The sequence below is a fragment of the Corythoichthys intestinalis genome, chromosome 10 (genome assembly GCF_030265065.1).
Source record: "Corythoichthys intestinalis isolate RoL2023-P3 chromosome 10, ASM3026506v1, whole genome shotgun sequence".
Taxonomy (NCBI): domain Eukaryota; kingdom Metazoa; phylum Chordata; class Actinopteri; order Syngnathiformes; family Syngnathidae; genus Corythoichthys; species Corythoichthys intestinalis.
The window spans coordinates 57,010,740-57,033,937 of record NC_080404.1 but is presented as its reverse complement, the minus strand read 5'-3'; the positions used below and the strand labels follow the sequence as shown (position 1 = coordinate 57,033,937).

General features: G+C 39.9%; 1 protein-coding gene across 6 annotated transcripts in view; it reads left to right on the top strand.

Annotated features, from left to right (window-relative positions):
- The window catches only part of cdh23 (cadherin-related 23), a 494,731-nt gene that overhangs the window by 271,258 nt on the left and 200,275 nt on the right, over nucleotides 1–23,198 (top strand). For all 6 annotated transcript variants that reach the window (XR_009064688.1, XM_057848926.1, XM_057848928.1 and 3 more), the window contains 2 exons: nucleotides 19,397–19,461; nucleotides 20,559–20,796. Coding sequence is in view for 5 of the 6 variants with exons in the window: in XM_057848926.1 (XP_057704909.1) it covers nucleotides 19,397–19,461; nucleotides 20,559–20,796 (303 nt within the window). In the remaining variant the exon portion in view is untranslated. The remainder of the gene's footprint in view (nucleotides 1–19,396; nucleotides 19,462–20,558; nucleotides 20,797–23,198) is intronic.

Here is a 23,198-nt window from a genome sequence, read left to right as displayed (position 1 = left end):
GTTCTGCCCTTTGGCAATACGTGTATTTGATTTAAATGTTCATTTTTGTTTTGTAATTTTTTGTGACTTTTATTTTGGCGCAGGAAGCATAGAGCAGGTAATACTTCCGCACGTCCCTAAGAGCGCATGTAGCGCATTCTGTGTAGATTTGGCCATATGTTTAGGGTCATTGTCTTGCTGGTCAGTGATGCTGTGGGGCTGTTTCGCTTCCAAAGGCCCTGGGAACCTTGTTAGGGTGCATGACATCATGAATGCTTTGAAATACCAGGACATTTTAAATCAAAATCGGTTGCCTTCTGCCCGAATGCTGAAGATGGGTCATCACTGGGTCTTTCAGCAAGACAATGACTCTAAACATATGGCCAAATCTACACAGAAATGGTTCACCAGACAGAAAATCAAGCTCCTCCCATGGCCATCTCAGTCCCCAGACCTTGTTTTGTTGGCAAAAGGGGGTTGTACAAAGTATTAACGCCAGGGGTGCTAATAAATGTGACACACATTTTTGATGTCAAATAATTATTTCTATATGTGGGATTTTTTCCCCACTGAATAAATGCACTTGTATTGAAGGTTGGATTTTCTCTTTTTTCCATTAAGGTCCCATATTATTTGAATTTTAAAAAATTATTAGAAGCTAAAAAACACATCTTAACTAGGGGTGCCAATAATTATGGAGGGCACTGTATATATATTTCATTTCTGTCCCATTTGGTCCTCCATACACAACCAGCCGCACCTACATTTCGCTGGATTCAAGTGCAAAACTCACTTTGTGAAAATCAATAGTGTTTATAGACTTGTGCTCATGAAATGGAGATGGCAGGGCAACGTAATACCCGTTAAGTCTGACCAATGTTGGCCTTGTGTGGCTTGCCTGAGAATATGGGCTACTGTTTGTAAAGCGAGCTGTATGTAAAGTGAGTCTCACGGTGAGGTCTTCATCGGCATGGCTTCGGCATATTCACCAGATGAGAACGTCGGTTTTCTGACCAACCCAAATACACATACGGGGCACGGAAGACACAATATACACAACAAACAGATGTCACCCACTCATGGCGAGCTCTTCGTGAAGAGAGCGAAATGGAAATGAACTCGTCCACACACACACAAAACGGTAATACACTATCTCCTTCAACTCCCTCAAAGTCAACACATGGCTAAAATGAGACAGTGTCATTGCAGGCTTTGCTCTATTAGTTAGCCCGCATGATTACAATCTAGTATTGTGCGTGTGTGTGTGTTTGTCCAGTAATGTGTTTGCACAGATTTGTTTACCAGTGTGGCTCTGTCATAATTTAGTTCATTAGTAATTTAGACAGTGAGTTACAACCGTTGTGATGCAATGAATGCAGCGGGCGGTTTATTTTCATGCTGCTGTCTGATTAAACAAGTGGCTGTCACTCACCATGTCTTTGTGGTGATCATCAGGAATTATTACTTGCAGCGGTAGGTGAAACTTAGGCGAGGCTCATACCGCAGGTCTTAAAGTAATCCTTTAACTTAAATCAGTACTTCTCAAATAGTGGGGCACAGAGCGATGCCAGGGGTGGCACGTGTGACCTCGGGGAACATGCTTTTTTTTTTTTTTTTTTACTAGAATAAAGTGTACTTGCACATCCACTCAGTGGGTGGCAGTGGCGCTCTCATTTTCAAAGTGCGCGCAGTATTTTTGAAGTAAGCAAGACCACACAGAGGAGAGATATGAAGAGCTGTGCGCCGTTTTCGAAAGCCGTTTTCCGGCCGGACTCACGCAGCGACCCACTGTCTTCTCCGGTTCTCACGTGTCCGCCCGAGAGGTGCCATTTTTGGCTTGGGATCGTCACGACGACCGCCCTCACCTACGGTTCTCCCTCGGCCGCCGAGAATGCGCTTTTTTCGGGCAGTTTGTCTTTTGGCTTTGACATTTAATACAGTGGTAGATGAGGAAAGACCACTGTTTACTGTGTCTAAAAATGATTATAGCGGACAGCCAGAAGCCAAATCAATTAAGACGCCACTTAAAGATATTAGACCCCAATCTCATTGATAAGCCGCTTGGTGGTTTTTCAGCGAAAACGTGCCGAATATTGCCAACAATCGTCCCGCTATGTCAGTGTTAGAACAGTAAACCAGTGAGCACTGTTAGCATGCTCAGTGCAAAATAACCCCACACCATTGCAAACTGGAGGTGAACTGTGAGCACCGAGTAGCGAAAATAAAAACTGTCCTTCTGTCCAAAGACACCTTTTTTTCCCTCTTCTATTCAGTTTTGTTTTTTCCGTCAAATTTTTTGGGCATATTGTCCTCATGAGTTCATGTTTCTAATCAATTTGAATTTGTTATTATTTACTGATTTTATTTTTCAGTATAAAATGGTCAAAAATTTACCTTGAGTGTATTTTTACAGTTTGGATGTGACTTTTTTTTTTTTTTTTTTTTTAACTCAGGCAAATTGATGTGCGTTAAGTCTTTTCTGTTACAAACAAAACAATGTTAATAAAGTTATACTTTATAAGTTGATCTCGGTTATTTTCTCTAATAGAAAAAAAAGGATACAATGTGAGAGAGAGGTGTACTTATAATAGTAATATTATAGACAAATGATACTATTTACAGTGGCGGCAGAGTTTGGGGGGGGCGCGAAACATTTACGTCTTCCTTGGAGGGGCGTAACAGAAAATAATTGAGAAGCACTGACTCAAATACATGTAGGTTCTAATAAACCACAATTGTTCTCTTGTACTAAAATATGTTGTTAATTCCTGGATCTTCGAGTGAGTAAAAAACGCGGATTTGGATTACTGTTGCTATCTTTTTTGTTGACTATTCTTCGTGGGAGTTTTCCCCAAATCATACTAAATAATAATAAGCACTATGGCACGCTACAGTGACGACAGTGACTCTGACGTGGACCTTACAACAATGTTGGAGTTCGTCAGGGAACGGGTGTTTGCGTACTGCCGAGCTCCCGAGTGAAGAGTGGTCAAGGTGGAAATATTATTTTTTTTGTGAATAAATGTGCATAAGTGGAAGCTTCTCCCCTTTTTGGTACTTTTATACACGTATCCTAGCTACCACGCGTTACAATGTACAAGACATGGATTACACAAGGTGTGCTCTTTGGCCTGTACTGTATGGAAAGCACACGACAGCTCTGGATGCTAACAATCTACATAATTATATTGGGATAAGTTTGAAAACGCAATATGCTTACCTTGAATATCCGCTAATAAAACCGGTCAGCATACACTCTCGCTCCCAACCGGACTTCCCAACAGGACTCTCTCGCATCAGCAGTTTTGCCCAACTTTTGTCTTATCAGGTATTTGCTGCACGCATTTTTCCCTGAAGCTCGTCTTGTGAACGACCGACAGTGCTGTCCTGCTCTTCATTTTTCAGATCTGGTTCAAATAGGAAGGGTAGAACTGAAGCCATCTTGGGAAAGCTAAGAGTGACACGCTGGAATTACTGCAACGGGACCAGTGACGTCACGCACTGCGACGTAACAAGAATGGCGACCTATCACTTAGAATAATTTTACAAACTTTATTAAAACAAAAACATTAAGAGGGATTTTAATATCAAATTATTATAACTCATACTAACATTTATCTTTTGAGAATTACTTGTCTTAAAAACAGGATCCCTTTTATGCACAATTCCGATTTTTTTGTTATGTTTTTTTGGCGTGCCCATTCAGACTGCCTTTGTCCATTGAGCCCGTTCAAGTATCAAGCATGCACACTAATTCGCGGTCCAAGGCACACGTACGGACAGTTTGCTCCGACTCCCAGCCATGTAAGCAATCTTGAAATATTGCTCATGTAACCGGTTTGAAACGCGCCGCGCCCCGCGTCCCACCTCTCTGACCAGGCTGGGATGCTAACCACTGCGCCAATAAAGCTCGAGCCACACACCGCCTCACACAAGCGGACCTGCATGTACCCGTGACACTCACCCCCCGAAAACCTTCACTGCCGATCCGGGTCACGGCACCAATGTAACTGGTTTGAAACGCGTCGCGCCCTGACGCGATCCGCTCACACCTCTCTGACCAGGCTGGGACGCGAACCCACACCGCGCTCCACGTCAGCAGTGCAGGGACGCTAACCACTGCGCCAATAAAGCTCGAGCCAACGGCGCAGCCGTTAGCATCCCTACTTGAAGGCATCTGAGGGAAGGTTTTTCTACGCACCGCCTCACACACGCTGACTTGCGTGAACCCGTCACACTCACCCCCCGAAAACCTTCACTGCCGATCCGGGTCACGGCACCAGTGTAGCCCCTTTTTCTTTGTCTGCTGCAATTTGGAGCGTCGAACTCCTGGACTCTACATTCTGTTGTATTTTAATTTAGTTCCAGGAGACGTGGATGGTTTCAACTTTTTATTGTCTGCATAACACACGTACACGATGCGAGCTGGTTACTCTCACAGGCCTCGCCACAACATGCTTTGCTGATGACAAATTACAACTGGCATGGACAAATAAAGAACAATAATAATTGTTCCTGCATAACACACGTACACGATGCGAGCTGGTCACTCTCACAGGCCTCGCCACAACATGCTAAAGAATAATTGAAATGGTTAGCTCTTTGGCGCTAAGCTAATAGCAACTTAGCAATGTTATCCAACTCACCTTTGCTGATCACAAATTACAACTGGCGCCATCTGCCGCGCGCCCAGCTATTTATAGTCACCACATGAGTTGTGGGCGCTATTGTGCCTTCTAATGTGGACTAGTGGAATCTCACATATCCATAATAACTCTGTTACACTCATTTGGAGCAGAGAGAAAACCAAGCATTCTCTGTCATGGCCTCAACCCCTGCTGCAGCATTGACTAATTGCCTTCAATTATCCCCACCTGTCCTCAATTCACCTACTCACAGCCCAGCCAATAGCACTGCTGCATTCAGCAATCTACCTGTGTATTTAAAGCCCAGATTTTCACTTCCACTCTGTCAGACCGTCTGCGAAGCCTGCCTGTTACCTGCCTACCTAGCTCTCTGAATCTGACTCTCAATAAATTGTTGAAAACGTGACGCATTTGTGGTCCTCCCCTGTCGGGTCCGTGACATTCTCAGCCTAATCAACAACCCATTTTCATTTTTTATGACTGTTATCAAGCCCACTACTTCCCCAAAAGCTGCGTTCAAGCTAGGCGCTAAGGCTAGTGCACAGCTACACCGCTATCGTAGCTCTGTCTTTGTCGCTCTTTTCAGACGTAATTGCTGCATTGTTGAAATCCGATTTGGGAGACTTGACAGTTCGGACCGCCGCAACATTCTGGAAAAAAGTGCCCAGATTGGATTTAAACACATACGAAAGTGACCCAAATTGGATTCGAAATGGTCCACTTCTATGCGACTTGTTACGTTCAGACCGGCAAAACACGAAAAAATTGGATTAGTGCATTATTCTAGCTGGCCTGTTGTCACCTTAAAGACCAGAAGACCGGTTGTGGTGAAAAAGCCACCATACAGTAGACAAAACTACTGACAGGATGTGACTTTTCTTTTTAAGTGTTTACTTGTCCCTTCAACTCTTCCAGTTTTATCCTCTGTGTAAACCGAATGGGACATACTAGTCAGGTTTTCTTTTTTTTTTTTTTTTTTTTTACTTCATGCATGGAAGCATACCGTTGTCAGTATGTCTCACATATATTGTATGTGTGTGTAAACTGTATGGAGACAGAAAGGTGCCATTGGATGGTTGTCTGAGTCAATGAACACCTTTAGAAGTCGTTTTCTCTCTCTTCCGAATAGACTTGTCCAATTGGACAAAACAGTTGTTGCTTGTCGGACAGTGGAACGCTCAGGCAGGCAATCGGGAGGACAACCTTTTTACATCTTCTAAAAGCTACAGTTTGCCTACTGTACAAAGGACGGTGTCATGAAAAACAAACAAAACATTTTTTTATGTGGTGACATATGACACTTCGCCCTTTTCGCGGGGCTAGGTGTTGGAGGTTGCTGCCAAAGCAATTTTTCCTTCTGCCCCTTCTTTGCGCCCACATGAGTGAGTCAATTCCTTTGCAAGACCCACCAAGAAGTCCACCCGTTTCTTATATTCAAGATGCTAATAGCAGCTATCCAGAGTGAACCCCCCCCCCCCTTCACACCTAGGCAGCGACTCCACAGGAGTGTGTAAGGGGGGAGGGGGGTGGCCTGCTTGTTTGCTTCTTTGAGTGGTCTATTGTTTGACAAAGCCCAGTCTTCAGTTTGGTATCTGGGTCATTTGACACCTTTCTGGTATTTCGTCATAGCCCCGAAAAAAACCCGGGACTTCCAGTGTTAATGGTGACTAAGAGTGTGACAATATCTCGATACAGCGATATATCGCGATATTTTGCAACCCGATGGGTTATCGATATGCTCCCGCCAAGAATCGATACTTTTATTTAACATATTTGCCATACAATGGAGTATGGATGCTGTAAACTGCTCAATGTTTGTTGAGCAATTCCTTGGCGGTCCACGAGGGGCGCTCGGGAGTGGCGGTGAGGGTAAAGTGCGCACAAGTTGTCTAGAGAAGAAGAGAGGCAGCTCCAAGTGGGTTGAAAAAATAAAAAAGCTCCGTGAGAACGGTGGAGGAAAAAATGAGAAAAATATTGCCACAAATCACACATGGGGACACACTTTAGATTTTACACCAACAAGAAAGGAAGTAAGGTGAACAAGGACTTTGCTGTATGCAACAATTGTCTAACAAAAATAAGGTTCACTGGGAGCTGGTGACGAAGGGCACACCTGATTTCTTCCCTGCTTCGCATTCATCACTTGAGGTAAGAAAGTTTTGCAATGTAATTGACTTTTTAATTTACATGTATTATTTTGATGACATTTGGTGTTGAATGATATAAAATAAACCAGGACCCTAAACTGGATGAAAATGAATATCGAACAAGCCCACATGAATTTACCGATTTATTTGATAACCAATTTCCATCTAGTTTACTACACAAACTGTTATTACTGTCATTTTGATACAATAAGCTATAAAAATGGTTTGAATAGGTTCCAAGATATATAAAGTGATGTGCATGATAATTAATGTAGCCTACATATTAAAAATAGGTAATTATTGATGTAGCCTACATATTAAAAATAGGCAATTATTGAATTTTTAATTTCTATACATTCAATTCATATTTTTTTTTAATTCAATACTTCCAACACACACAAAAAATCAGGATTTCAACTCAAACGCTAAGAAGTAGCTAATATTTTTGTTTTATTTTGTTGTTTTTAAGGTGAGGAAGACTGTGACTGAGCAAGTCTGACATCTTAAATGCTGAAGCAGATAGCGGAAGTGCTCAAACCAAGCAACAAAGTTCATATACGAAGAAAAGACCCACCAATTTTATCATTGCCCCACTCCAAGCTCAACTGCTGACACCTACGGCACTTTTTTAAAATTTATTTTTTTAAAGATTTAAAACTTTAAAGAAATTAAGGGTGCCATTCATCATGATCTCTCCAAGCGATATCAGTGGTCGTGGTTGGTTTCCTCTATATGTGCAGGGGCACAATTTGCAGTAGATTTATATTTTACAGCAATGTTGCACAGAAAAGGTGTCACTGTTTAATAAATGACTTAAACAGTATTTTTTCTATTTTCAAATATCTTTTTTTTTTTTTCCGTTTCAACAGTTGTATCGTAGAATGTCATGTATCCAATTTCTGACCAATATATCGATAATCGCTGTATCGTGATATAATCGTTATCGTGAGCCTTGTATCGCGAATCGTATCGTATCGTGAGGTGCCCTGAGGTTCCCACTCCTAATGGTGACATCAGTCCTTTTAGATGATTCAGCATAAATTGGTTTTAAAAAAATAGTCAAGTATTGTTGAATTTGAGAATTCAGATGAAAATTGGACCCTTGAGTATACTCCATTGATTATATGCATCTTCACAGTCAAGAGAGCCATACAATAAGCGTTATATGTCATTTCACGTGTGTGTTTGACAACACAATGAATGCTATTATTGTCAAGAGGTTCATTTCTGTAGCTGAGAACTCTCCCAGTGTTGTAGTGTGAGAAATTCAAACAGGGTCTAGTCAGGACTGTCTGGGTAATGTTTATACAATGCTTTATACCTATGCTAATTGGAATTATGCATCTTGTTGCCAGCTCTTCTCAAAAGTGCCCAACAAGCAATCTGATAATGTTGCTGAAAGGCTTGGTTTAGGTTAATATTCATTGCTCATCTGATCGGAGCTGATGTACAGAGGTAGCTGATGCATTTTGTAGTGCCCACTCTTGCATCCCCATGGACACTTATGCCAAACACATAAGTACACACACACAAACAGAACTGTTTAATATTTATGCTTTGCAGTGTTACTTATCTGTATAAATATTTATTGTGATTTACTCTTTTGTCTGAATACATTCCTCTCTCGCTTCATCTCTTTTTTTTCTTTTTACTCTGGGGACTGTAGACATTAGGAGCCTCTAATGTTAGTAGAAATCAGGGTAATTTTGCAATTGAGCGGTTGAAAGATGGCGCCTTTATCATTCTCGTCGCTTTCCAATTAGGGGAGTGCGTTTTGGCTGTTGATTTTCGGCCATCTCGAGGGTAACTGTGAAATACTAAAATTGAAGTTTTGTTGTGACTTTAGCAACATCCCAACCCCTTTCATAGATGTTATTAGAGTAAGGGCAGATTTTATGTATTTCTGCAGCTTTCAGGGGTTGATATTGTTGTTATGGATGAATTTGGTCTAATCTCATGTTCGAAATAAAAGAGAAACCAGTAAATCTTTCAAATGGAAAAACAAAATAAGACACAGACTGATACTACAAAAACCATGGCTGAACAAAAAGTGTTTTTAAAAAATGACGAAAATTTGAACAAAATTATAAAACTGACTGGTCACATTTGAATTTTGTTTATGTATGACTGTTGACATTGAATGAAAATAGAATAAAGAAATGAGTGGATAGTTGTTTGGTCGGTCGGTCAACTGGTAGGTCCCTTGGTATATTGGTTCTGTTGGTTGGTTGGTTGGTTGGTTGGTTGGTCGGCAGGTTTGCTAGTCAGTTGGTTGGTCTGTCAGTGGGTCAGTTGGTTGGTCGGTCGGTCGGTCAACTGGTAGGTCCCTTGGTAAATTGGTTCTTTTGGTTGGTTAGTCGACAGGTTTGCTAGTTGGTTTGGTTGGTCGGTTGGTGGGTTTGCTGGTTGGCTGGTTGAATGGTCAGTCAGTCTGTACGTTGGTTGGCTGGATGGTTCTGTTGATCAGTCAGTCAGTTGGTTGGCCAGTTGGTTGGTTAGCTGGTCAGTGGGTTTGCTAGTCGGCTGGTTGGTAAGTCAGTTGGTCTGTACGTATATCGGTTGGTTGGTCGGTCAGTCAACTGGTAGGTCCCTTGATAATTTGGGTCTGTTGGTTGGTTGGTCGGCAGGTTTGCTAGTCAGTTGGTTGGTCTGTCAGAGGGTCGGTTGGTTGGTTGGTTGGTTGGTTGGTTGGTTGGTCAGTCAGTTCTGTATATCAATCAATCAGTTGGTTGGTTAGTTGGTCAACTGATGGGTGGGTTGGTTAGTTAGTCGGTCAACCGGTTGGTTGGTTGGTTGGTTGGTTGGTCGGTCAACTCGTAGGTGCCTTTTCAGTTGGTTTGGTTGGTTGGTTTTCTAGTCGGCTGGTTGGGCTGTCAGTCGGTCTGTACGTTGGTTGGCTGGCTGGGTGGATGGTTGTGTTGGTCGGTCGGTTAGCTGGTTGGTTGGTAAGTGGGTCGGTTGGTTTGCTAGTCGGCTAGTTGGTAGATCACTTGGTCTGTATATCGATCGGTCGGTTGGTTGTTTGGTTGGCCGGTCAGTCAACTGGTAGGTCTCTTGGTCGGTTGGTTCTGTTGGTTGGTTGTCTGTTGGTTGGTCAGTCTGTTGGTCGAGATATGCTAAACAACTTTAAGAGAATTACAATCTATTCTGTGACAAGAAATGTTTTCAGTGTGAAGAGCAATGGTGGGCATCGTACATCAAGGGTAAAAGTTTGTATTAAGATAACTTTTAAGGGTTAAAAGGAAAGAAAGCCCATCTATTATTAGTTGTGACAAGGTATCACCTATACACAGGCACGCAGTACAGATCAAATAAATGGGATGGTGTGCTGTTTAATCATGTGGCATGTTACCTTTCAAAGAACATCCCTGTCCCAGTTATGGCTGTATGTTAAACATGTCTATTGTGACTTTGTCATGTCTTGACGTCAGTTCTGCTCCCTCATCATTCAGCGATACTGCAGCTACCACTTTGTCCCTTTTATTCAGTGTGCGTCTTCAGTGTAGTCACAACTCTCTAATCTCATTCCTTCATCATTGAGGACAGACACAGAAAGAGAGGGGGAGGATGAAGGCCTTTCAGCAACACCAAGCTGCCAGCTGCTTTAAGCCTTTTCACTGGCAGCTCAAACTGGATCTCCAGTTTGTGCGTCCAAAACAGTCCCCCACCTTTTTCTTTGCTCCTTTTCTTTACTTTGGAGTTAAAGGCTATTTTTTACCACTTCACATGTGCTTAGAATAATTATAGCCGCCGAAACCGAACAGTGGACCCTTTCCAACTGCCACAAGTGAATAGAAGCGATACAGCACTTCGCAGCGTGATGTAATGTTCATTTTTACATATGGAGACAACAATGGCAATCAGCATCAATCAAGACTGAACTTAAGTCTGTCACCACCTAAGTCAGTGTTAAGTTGACAAGTTTTTGAGACGCTGTCTCATTTAGGATGCAACTACAGTTGTATTTACGTTCCTGTTGTTGTGAGTGTTGTTTTTTTTCATGTGCTTTCAAAAACTACAAAATGATGTGTGTGGTATCAGTGAAGGATGTATCAACTTGACAAGAATGAAGAAAAAATATTATATTCAATGCAGCTGATTCTGCTAGCGCTTAGGGATCAAAGTTGAGGGACAAAATGTAATTGGCGGGGTTTTGAAAGATTACCGGAGAAAAGTAGCAGAAATATAATGGTTGCTATGCGAGGGCAGGTCTGTAATGTCCCACTTCGCTTTACGATGCGACGTCACGGTCTAAAAATAGCATTCGTACGCTACGCTATTGCGCCAATTCGACCAAGTGCCCAATTTCGTGACTCTATAAGCAGCCTAAATCCCCGAAATAATCTACTTCCGTTTACTGGTGAACAAAAGGTCGTCATGGCTCCAGGCCTAATGGGTAATATTTCAATGCAGTCGTGTTCAGGCTGGGATACTTCTCATCCATGCCAGATATGAAAAAGACTGAAGCTGGTATCAGTGAGTTATTAGTCATTTACTGACTTTCGCGTGTTGCTAAAAAAAAAAAAGGTTGACTTTGGCACCCTGCCTAGGTCAGGTCCATGAATGAAAACTCACTATTTTGATAACTTTAGATCTCGTATGTCTCATGAACAATCTCACCAATTTTGAGGAGGGTCCAACTAACTCCTTAGGCGCCAATGTCTCAAATTCGCATATTTTTATCAAAAATGGATTTTGCTATGTGGCCTTTTTTTTTTTGCAATGTGGCAAAATGGATTTGGCCATGTGCCACATGGCAAAGAAAAATGCCAAATGGCCAAATCCATTTTGCCACATGGTAAAAAAAATGCCACATGGCAAAACCCATTTTGCCACATGGCATAAAAATGCAACATAGCAAAATCCATTTTGCCACTTGGCAAAATCCATTTTGCCACATGGAAAAGAAAAAATGCCACATGGCAAAATCAATTTTGCCGGGAAAAAAAAATGCCACATGGCAAAATCAATTTTGCCGCAAAAAAAAAATGCCACATGGCAAAATCAATTTTGCCACATGGCAAAAACACGTCACATGGCAAAATCCTTTTACCACCTGGCAAAAAATGCCACATGGCAAAAATATGCCTCATGGCAAAATCCATTTTGCCACATGGCAAACACGCGCCACATGGCAAAGAAAAATGCCACATGGCAAAATCCATTTTGCCACATGGCAAAGAAAAAATGCCACATAGCAAAATCCATTTTGCCACTTGGCAAAATCAATTTTGCCGCAAAAAAAAAAAAAAAAAAAAATGCCACATGGCAAACTTTAGATCTCGTATGTCTCATGAACAGTCTCACCAATTTTGAGGAGGGTCCAAACAACTCCTTCGGTGCCAATGTCTCAAATTCGCATATTTTTTCACATTCTGTTGGGTTTGGGATATGGGTCCAAGACTACTTTTTGGTGCAGTTCTTTGGAAAAATTCAAGGGGGAGCCACTGAGGCCAAATTTACGCCAAGCCGCATGTATGTGCACATTTTGGTGAGTTTTCGAGCATGTTTTAGTGTAAATTGATGGGTTCCATATATCACTGAATGCTCCCGATAATGATGTGCACCTGTGTGGTCACTCACGCACACACAAACACCCTTTATACAGTATGCACCCAAACTCATTACCAACAGCCATATACATGATCACATCGAATACCGTATATCACCATTATCAGGCTCGTGGCCTCACACATACACTTATGTATCAAGAGACATACACACATACTACAAGTGTGTTTGCCTGCTGGCCTCCCTTCTCTGATGGAAAGAAACACATCATTTAACCAAACTGGTCAGCTGAAAACTAATTTCTCTTTTGTAGTTAGTGCCTGAGGCCCTGTGGGGTTTTTTGAGAGTTTATATTGGCAATCAGCAGCTCACTGACTTTTTGTTCACTAACTCCTCAACAACTTTTTTTTTTTTTTTCTTTAAAGAATGCTGACTGTAATGCTTTAGCGCAGTGGATATTTTAGCCATTTTATATTTGTACTACCAGTGTTGTTAATCTTTTTTTTTTTTTTTTTAAAGTCATTAGTTACGGTTGCAAATGACTTCTCCCAAAAAGTAATTCAGTAACTTACTTACCAGTAACTTACATTACTTTTCATGTTCTACACATTATTACAGTTAGTGCTGCAACGATTAATCGATTAACTTGAGTATTCATTTAGAAAAAATATTCAAATTAAATTTTGTTGCCTCGAGTATTCGTTAAATTAAAGTGGCGTAATGGTTTATTTTGAAAGTGTTTACATTTACATTACATTTACATACATTTACCGATTATTCGAACTAACTAGTTCATCGATTAATCGAATACTAACATAATCGATAGCTGCAGCCCTAATTACATTACAAATTTTATCACATCTTTGACATAAAAAATGTGACGTTTTTTTCAGAAAAAATAACATAGGTCACACTTTTTACTTTTTTTTTTTTTTTTTTTTATTTCACCTATATGAGTGTACGTTTCCTGTTGTAATGAACCCGCACTGAACCGAGGTACATACTGAACCGTGACTTGTATCGTCACAGACCTAATATACAGGTAGTCCCAAGGTTACAAATGAGTTCTGTTCCTATGCAGGCAACATTAACCGAATTTCCGCGTAAATCGGAATTAACCCTTTAAGTACCCCTACAAAATAACTCCGCAAAAAGTCCAAAAGTATTGTATTTTGTTTAATGATGGAGGATACACTGCCCTCTGGTGGCAGAGTCGGGGCTGGATGGACTGTCGCCTTATGACTGAGGTGCAGACTCTTGTCTGACATGAATAAAGGACAGTTGTGCAGCTAATATGTTTGTGTATGCATTTGTAAGCAAATTTAAAGCAGTTTGTGGAGTTACGTGTGAGTAATTTGCTATGAGAATTATAAATATGTTAGTATTTGTAGCATTTTAGCTAGTGAACTTTTGTTAGGCAAATTCATCTAATTTAATCTATTAAATTTACATGTTAAGCAGACTAGATGGAAGTTTGAACACCAATTGTTTTGTTTTAAGTGTTTTATTGATAAAATGCGTGTTTTTTTTTTTTAACATAAAGTGTAAATATATGTGTTACAGTTGTCAAAAGTAAAGGAAGTCAAAAGCTTCAAAAAGCACAATTGCCTTGTTAGATGTCTGTAAAGCTGAATAACTTCATATTTAGTGACAACAGAAAACGTCATATTAATAAATTAAAAAATAAGATACTGTGAGGTACAATAAGTTACTATTTATGAGACAAAGAAAAAAAACGACTGGAGACAAAATGTCGCAAAAAAGAAATCGCGAAAGTCAAGTATGTCACAACCCGGGACTACACGTACTATTTTGCCATGTGGCATTTTTTGCCATGTGGCAAAATAGATTTTGCCATGTGGTATTTTTGTCTTTGCGATGTGGCAAAACTGATTTTGCCATGTGGCAAAAAGGATTTTGCCATGTGGCCTTTTTTTGCCATGTGGCAAAATGGATTTTGCCATGTGCCACATAGCAAAGAAAAAATGCTACATGGCCAAATCCATTTTGCCACATGGTAGAAAAATGCCACATGGCAAAACGCATTTTGCCACATGGCAAAAAAATGCCATATAGCAAAATCCATTTTGCCACTTGGCAAAATCCATTTTGCCGCAAAAAAAAAAAAAAAAATGCCACATGGCCAAATACATTTTGCCACATTGTAAAAAAAAAAAAAAAAAAAAAAAAAAAAGTGCCACATAGCAAAATCCATTTTGCCGCAAAAAAAAAAATGCCACATAGCAATATCCATTTTGCCACATAGCAAAATCCATTTTGCCGCTTGGCAAAATCCATTTTGCCGCAAAAAAAATGCCACATGGCCGAATCCATTTTGCCACATGGTAAAAAAAAGTGTCACATGGCAAAACCCATTTTGCCACACGGCAAAGAAAAAATGCCACATAGCAAAATCAATTTTTTCACTTGGCAAAATCCATTTTGCCACATGGCAAAAACACACCACATGGCAAAGAAAAAATGCCACATTGCAAAATCAATTTTGCCACATGGCAAAGAAAAAATGCCTAATGGCAAAATCCATTTTGCCACATGGCAAAAACATGCCACATGGCAAAGAAAAAATTCCACATGGCAAAATCATTTTTGCCACATGGCAAAAAAATGCCAAACGGCAAAGAAAAACTGCCACATTGCAAAATCCATTTTGCCACCTGGCAAAAAAAATGCCACATGGCAAAGAGAAAATGCCGCAAGGCAAAATTCATTTTGCCACATGGCAAAGAAAAACATGCCACATGGCAAAAAAAATGCCACATGGTAAAGAAAAAATGCCTAATGGCAAAATCCATTTTGCCACATGGCAAAAACATGCCACATGGCAAAAAAAAAGTTCCACATGGCAAAATCATTTTTGCCACATGGCAAAAAAAATGCCAAACGGCAAAGAAAAACTGCCACATTGCAAAATCCATTTTGCCACCTGGCAAAAAAAATGCCACATGGCAAAGAAAAAATGCCACATGGCAAAGAGAAAATGCCGCATGGCAAAATTCATTTTGCCACATGGCAAAGAAAAACATGCCACATGGCAAAGACAAAATGCCACATGGCAAAAAGAAAATGCCGCATGGCAAAATTCATTTTGCCACATGGCAAAGAAAAACATGCCACATGGCAAAAAAACGCCACATGGTAAAGAAAAAATGCCTAATTGCAAAATCCATTTTGCCACATGGCAAAAACATGCCACATGGCAAAAAAAATTCCACATGGCAAAATCATTATTGCCACACGGCAAAAAAATGCCAAACGGCAAAGAAAAACTGCCACATTGCAAAATCCATTTTGCCACCTGGCAAAAAAAATGCAACATGGCAAAGAAAAAATGCCACATGGCAAAGACAAAATGCCACATGGCAAAATCCATTTTGCCACATGGCAAAAAAAAGTGCCACATGGCATCTCTTATTTCGAGATAATGGATAGCAACAAGGGCAAATTGTCATTATATCCTACACAAAATGATCTTTACCGTCACCTAAAGTGGGCTCTTATGCATCCGAAGTTGAAAGTCTTTGGCTTGCAGTTGGCAAAGTGACTTGTCCACACTGTCATGATGATTGTTCAGAGGATGAGAGTTAATGACTGATAGGAGGGAAAGAAAAGATGGCTATCGCCTTTACTTCTTAACCTCGAACCCCTCTCTCCTTTTCTGTCGCCAAGGGAAGAGGGGCACTATAGCTCCCCAGAGGAGCTTCTGTCGCCGCCTCGATAGCTGTCACGCTAACACCCCCACTGCTATCATTGGAGCACTTATGGGCCTGTCACTCACCTGAGAGAGAGAGGGAGCAAAAGAGAGACGGAAGCATCAAGGGGAAAGAGTGTGCAGAGGAGATATGTAGAGGGAGTGCACGGGGAGAATGTGAGAGTTGGAGGATGCAATGCGGAGAGAGGAAGGTAAAGACAGAAGGAACGGGCGAAGATAAAAGAGGAGTGGGAGAAGAAGGGATGAAGAGAAAGTAAAGAGAATGAGTTGAGTTGAGCTCTCCAAGAAACGGCAGATGAAGCCTCAGAGGTTAATAAAAGAACCTGACTGGAGTTCTAAAGACTTCTTATGTATTTGGTGTCCCTCTTTGCAAGTTAGCAGCATGTGCTTCAGTGCATTTGACAACAAAGGGATTTGGACATTAAAAAGAAACATTGATTTACTATCCGGGATGATGTGAAGGAAGCTCTCTGTGAAATTATTCGCTTGAGCTAAAGAGTGTGAAGAAAACAATGAGAGCTGCAGCCTTTAACACTACCTCTAGAATGGAAAAAGATTTTGGTCCTGAAGAAGAAAAAAGTTGGTTTTCCTGTCTCACAGTTTCTTTTATTCTCTTTAATGAACAGGAGATGACAACGCACAATTCAGAAAACAATAAGAAAGCAATCTTCACCTAGACTAAATACAGTTATTAAGAACTGGACAATTAAATAATGTAAATTAAAATGTCCTTGAATGCCCAAGTGCCTTCAAACCATGCACTTCTTGCTATGCGAACTGGGAGGCCCACATGTTAACCCATCAAGTGGCTCACTTGAAAGTGGAATTTTACTAGGCATATATGTATGCTTTATCTGTTGATGACCTCGCTTCAGAGAAGAAGCTGAGAGCTGCACTATGTAACCTTATCCAAATGAAGTCGGAAAGACAAACATTATGTAAATGAATGTATCAAGTACAATGAACAAATAAATGGAAACAAATTAGGGGCCGACCGATATATCAGCTGGCCGATATTTTGGGCTTTTTAGTGATTAACCCAAAAAATCGGCCGATTAACAAACCATAGACTTAATAATGTATTGACAAGACACAGGGCGTGGGGTCGATGAATAGGGGACCTGCATTGTTGGCGAGGCCATCAAAGCTGACCGAGTGGAATCACAGACAAAGAGCTTTTTTTCTTTGAAAATTCTTGTGAATAAACGAGTTCTTTATAGATACGGACGAAAAATAGTCTCGATTCTTGGTTAAAAGCAAAAAAGAATAACGTGCAGTTAGCATTCATTTTATGTAAATGTGTTGAAGTACAGTGCTAGTCTGTTAGTAAATGTAGCTAGCGGCCGCTTTATGTAAACAGAGCTTTTCTGGTAAAAATTATTGTGAATAAAAGCTTAAATGCCCAAATTTATTATAGATATGGACGTAAAACAGTCTCAATTCTTGGTTCAAAGCAACAACAAAAAAAACATGCAGTTAGCATTCATTTTACGTAAATATGGCGAAGTACAATGCTAGTCTGTTCGTGAATGTAGCTAGCAGCTGCTTTATGTAAACAGAGCTTTTCCGGTGAAAATTCTTGTGAATAATGTTTAAAATCCCCGAATTTATTCCAGATATGGATGTAAAACAGTCTCGATTCTTGGTTAGCAGCAAAACAAACAAAAAAACGTGCACTTAGCATTCATTTTACGTGAATATGTCGAAGTACAACACTAGTCTATTAGGGAATGTAGCTAGTGGCCGCCTTATGTAAACAGAGCTTTTCCGGTAAAAATTATTGTGAATAAATGCTTTAATCCCTAAAATTATTATAGATATGGATTTAAACAGTCTCAATTCTTGGTTAAAAGCAAAAAAAAAAAAAAACAAAAAAAAAAAACGTGCTGTTAGCATTCATTTTCCGTAAAATTGGGGAAGTATAATGCTAGTCTGTTAGTGAATGTAGCTAGCTGCCACCTGATGTAAACAGAGCTTTTCCAGTGAAAATGATTGTGAATAATTTTTTAAAATTCCCCAATTTATTATAGATATGGATGTAAAACATTCTCGATTCTTGGTTAGAAGCAAAAAAAAAAAACATGCAGTTAGCATCCATTTTATGTGAATATGTCGAAGTATAACACTAGTCGGTTAGGGAATGTAGCTAGGTGCCGCCTTATGTAAACAGAGCTTTTCCGGTAAAAATTATTGTGAATAAATGCTTTAATCCCCAAAATTATTATAGATATGGATTTAAACAGTCTCAATTCTTGGTTAAAAGCAAAAAAACCAAAAAAAAATGTGCTGTTAGCATTCATTTTCCGTAAAATTGGGGAAGTATAATGCTAGTCTGTTAGTGAATGTAGCTAGCTGCCACCTGATGTAAACAGAGCTTTTCCAGTGAAAATGATTGTGAATAATTTTTAAAATTCCCCAATTTATTATAGATATGGATGTAAAACGGTCTCGATTCTTGGTTAGAAGCAAAAAAAAAAAACATGCAGTTAGCATTCATTTTATGTGAATATGTCGAAGTACAACACTAGTCGGTTAGGGAATGTAGCTAGGTGCCGCCTTATGTAAACAGAGCTTTTCCGGTAAAAATTATTGTGAATAAATGCTTAAATCCCCAAATTTATTATATATATGGACGTAAAACAGTCTCAATTCTTGGTTAAAAGCAACAACAACAAAAAAATGTGCAGTTACCATTCATTTTACATGAATATGTCGAAGTACAACGCTAGTCTGTTAGGGAATATAGCTAGCAGCCGCCTTATGTATACAGAGCTTTTCCTGTAAAAATTATTGTGAATAAATGCTTACCAATAAATCCCCAAATTTATTATAGATATGGACGTAAAACAGTCTCAATTTGTGGTTAAAAGCAAAAAAAAAAACAACAAAAAAAAGTGCAGTTAGCATTCATTTTACGTAAATATGGCGAAGTACAATGCTAGTTTCTTAGTGAATGTAGCTAGCGGCCGCCTTATGTAAACAGAGCTTTTCCGAGCAACGTACGCAGAACTTCTTTTTGTGACGCACACAGCAAGAACACAGCATCATTTTCAAATAATAAAACCCACCACGACGTCATGATGAAATGTAAACAAGTGGGAGTTTAATAGGATGCTCACCACGCTAAAGCTAAGTCTAACGCGAATGTTCCGCCTATGCTACAAGTTACATTTAGAGTGAAAGGATGACTTAATAAACACCTGCATGTGCAGGTACATTATTGAAATTTCTAGCTATGGACCAAATATGCTAAACATAGCTTGATTTTCTGTGTCATCATAAGTTAATTTCATCTAATTGCTCGATATTCTAATTGCTTGGTGACAATCACAATTCTTAAAACTTTTTTCTTGTATTTTTTTATTTTACTTTTTATTATACAGGCTACAGATGGGGACCTTGGCACATTTGGTATCGTGCGTTACTACTTCAGCGATGAGCCAGACCAGTAAGATTCATCTAAAAATACACTACACTGTATCATTATCATAGCTTTAATTCTGCTACGGTAAACAAAATCTTGATGAGACGAGGTCTTTGTTCAGGTAAAAATGTTTGAAATTCTGCAAATTTAAAATACAATGTGGACTAAGGGGGGGGTTGAATAATTTTGTCAATAAGGTAATCACAGAAAGGCCATGAATTGGAATATTCAAAAAAATATTTTTGTTATTTCAGTTGTATTTGTCTATTTGACATGTCATTATTTCATGTGATTAAAAACCAGATGAAAAACAAATGTCAAACTTATCTACTGTGGGGGTTAAATAGTTTTGAACATAACTGTAAATGCAATCTTAATACAATGCCCTCCATAATTATTGGCACCCCTGAAAAAGATGTGTTTTTTAGCTTCTAATATATTTTTTTAATTCAAATAATAAGGGACCTTAATGGAAAAAAAGATTTTTGTGGCAACAAACACTCTAAGTGGGTCTGGCGTGCCACGAAAGATGCGCATGCTGAAAAGCACCTCATACCTACTGTGAAGTATGGGGGTGGGTCAGTGATACTGTGGGGCTGTTTCGCTTCCAAAGGCCCTGGGAACCTTGTTAGGGTGCATGGCATCACGAATGCTTTGAAATACCAGGACATTTTGAATCAAAATCTGTTGCCCTCTGCCCAAAAGCTGAAGATGGGTCGTTTCTGGGTCTTTCAGCAAGACAATGACCCTAAACATATGGCCAAATCTACACAGAAATGGTTCACCAGACACAAAATCAAGCTCCTCCCATGGCCATCTCAGTCCCCAGACCTTGTTTTGTTGGCAAAAGAGGGTTGTACAAAGTATCAACACCAGGGGTGCTAATAATTGTGACACACATTATTTGATGTCAAATATTTTTTTCTTTATGTGGGATTTTTTCCCCACTGAATGAATGTGCTTGTATTGAAGGTTGGATTTTTTTCTTTTTTTCCATTAAGGTCCCATATTTGTATAAAAAAAGAAATTATTAGAAGCTAAAAAACACATCTTTTTCAGGGGTGCCAATAATTATGGAGGGCACTGTAGATTGTGGACAACATATTAGTCTTCTCTTACAGATTTTCCTTAGATGTTGAGACTGGCTGGGTGATTCTGCGAGGCAACTTGGATTACGAATTGATGCGTCGATTTACTCTGACTGTGCTGGCGAGGGACGGGGGAGGGGAAGAGACGACAGGGAGAATCCGTGTCAACGTACTGGACGTCAACGACAACCCGCCACTGTTCCAGAAGGAGGTGTACGTAGGCTCTTTGAGAGAGAACGAACAGGCTGTCCAGCCTGTCGCCAGAGTCAGGGTAAGTGCTTAAAACTACAAATGATAAAGATACTGTATAAAGGACGGATATTTAAAAGCAGTGTTGTTATGGCAGCCCTTTTAATTTTTGTCTGAGTCTTTTAGAAGAAAATACTTTCATACTCGGTATTAGTCATATTTTAGTCACTTCAAAATGCGCCATTAAGCTAAGTTTTGGATTTTTTGAGCTTGTTAAGCTTCTGTTTACAGTTCAGTCGATTTTATTTCTTGTTTTTTTTTTTTTTTTTCATTTTGCACAGTTTTAAATAAAACTGAGCAGCTGATGAATTTTCTGGATCTTTGAATATTGACTCATCTCTGTATTAATATTAAAAATTATACATATATACACAACTATATGGACACAACTGAACACTGTTGTGATGCAGGCTTACTTCACGTACAATAAGAAAATGTCACTCATTGTTAGCATATGACGGAAACTATCTTGTTCTTGTCTCGTCAGACAAAAACTAACTTTCATCTCATTACGTTCTAGTCTCCCAAGACATGTTTTCAGTTTGTTAGCGTCTTGTCATGGAAAAATTGCTCGTGGACGAAATATTTCCGCTATCGTCATCGTTGACGAAAACAACAATGTTTAGAAGTAAGATTAGTATGCAAAATTAAAGATGACCCTCGCCACGCTAAATGCTAATGCTAACACAAATGCCACGCTGACGCTACGAGTTACATCTAGTGTGTGATGATCACTAAACACATAAAGTGGTATGAAAAAGTATCTGAACTTTTTGGAATTTCTCACATTTCTGGATAAAATCATCAAATGTGAGCTGATCTTTGTTAAAATCACACAAATGAAAAAAGTGTCTGCTTTTACTAAAACCACCCAAAGATTTATAGGTTGTCATATTTTAATGAGGATAGGATGCAAACAATGACAGAAGGGGGAAAAAAATCAGTAAGTGAACCATCACATTTAATATTTTGTTGCCACCCCTTTGGAAGCAATAACTTCAACCAGACGCTTCCTGTAGCTGTCGCTCAGGTACGTCGATCAGGACTAATCTGGGCCCGTTCTTCTCTACAAAACCGCTGTATTTCAGTCAGATTCCTGGGATGTCTGGCATGAAACACTGTTTTTAGGTCATGCCACAGCATCTCAATGGGATTCAAGTCTGGAATTTGACTTGGCCGCTCTGAAGTTGATTTACTTCTGTGTTTTGGATCATTGTCTTGTTGCAGCTTTTTAGCTTCAACTGTCTGACAGACGGCCTCTGTTAGGTTTTGTGTTTGGTTTCCCCTTGTGTGACTTGTCCCTGTGATTACCCATTGCTCTCACCTGTGTGTGTTTTCCCAGTGTATCCTGCAATCTGCATCCACCTGTGTTACCCAGCTGTTCCTCGTCTCGTTACCCCTTGTCTGCGTATATAATGACCCAGTTCCTTGTCACTCCTTGTTGCGTCATTGTCTATGTCAGTGTCAGCGTCTATGTCTCTCCAAGCCCTCGTGTTCCAAGTAAGTTTTTTGATACCCAGCCTTTTGTTAGTAACCTGAGTTTTCTTTGCTGCTGTTTTTGGAATCACCTCAGTTTTGGTTTGTACTTTGTTTTTTCTGTCGGCCTTAATTAAATCATTTTTTGCACCGCCCTATCTGCCTCGCTTTTTGTTTCCCTGCAATTGGGTCCACACATCCTGCCTGCCTGCCCGCGTCCCTGACACCTCAGTTTCCCTGAAAAACATCCTGTAAAACATTTGAATTCATTCTTTCATTAATGATTGCAAGTTGTCCAGGCCCTGAGGTAGAAAACAGCCCCAAACATGATGCTCCCTCCACCATGCTTCACAATTGGGATGAGGTGTTGATGCTGGTGAGCTGTTCCATTTTTTTCCTCCACACATGACGTGTGTTACTCCCAAACAATTCAACTTTGGTTTCATCAGTCCACAAAATATTTTTCCCAAACTTCTGTGGAGTGTCCAAGTGCCATTTTGCAAACATTAAACCAGCAACAATGTTTTTTTTTTTTAGACAGCAGTGGCTTCCTCCGTGGAGTCCTCCCATGAACACCATTCTTGGTCATAGTTTTACTTGGTTTTATATTTTGTTGTGTGTACAGAGATAGTGGATCTTGCCAGTGATCTCTGTAAGTCTTTAGCAGACACGCTAGGGTTCTTTTTTACACCTCTGAGTATTCTGCGCTGAACTCTTGCATCATCTTTGGTGGACGGCCACTCCTTGGGAGAGAAGCAACAGTGCCAAACTTTCTCCATATGGAGACAACTTCCCTGACTGTCAACTGATGAACATCCGAACTTTCAGAGATGGTTTTGTATCCTTTCCCAGCTTTATACAAATCAAAAATCCTTGATCACAGGTCTTCAGACGGCTCTTTTGACAGGGTCATGATGCACATCAGACAATGTTTCTCAGCAAGACAAT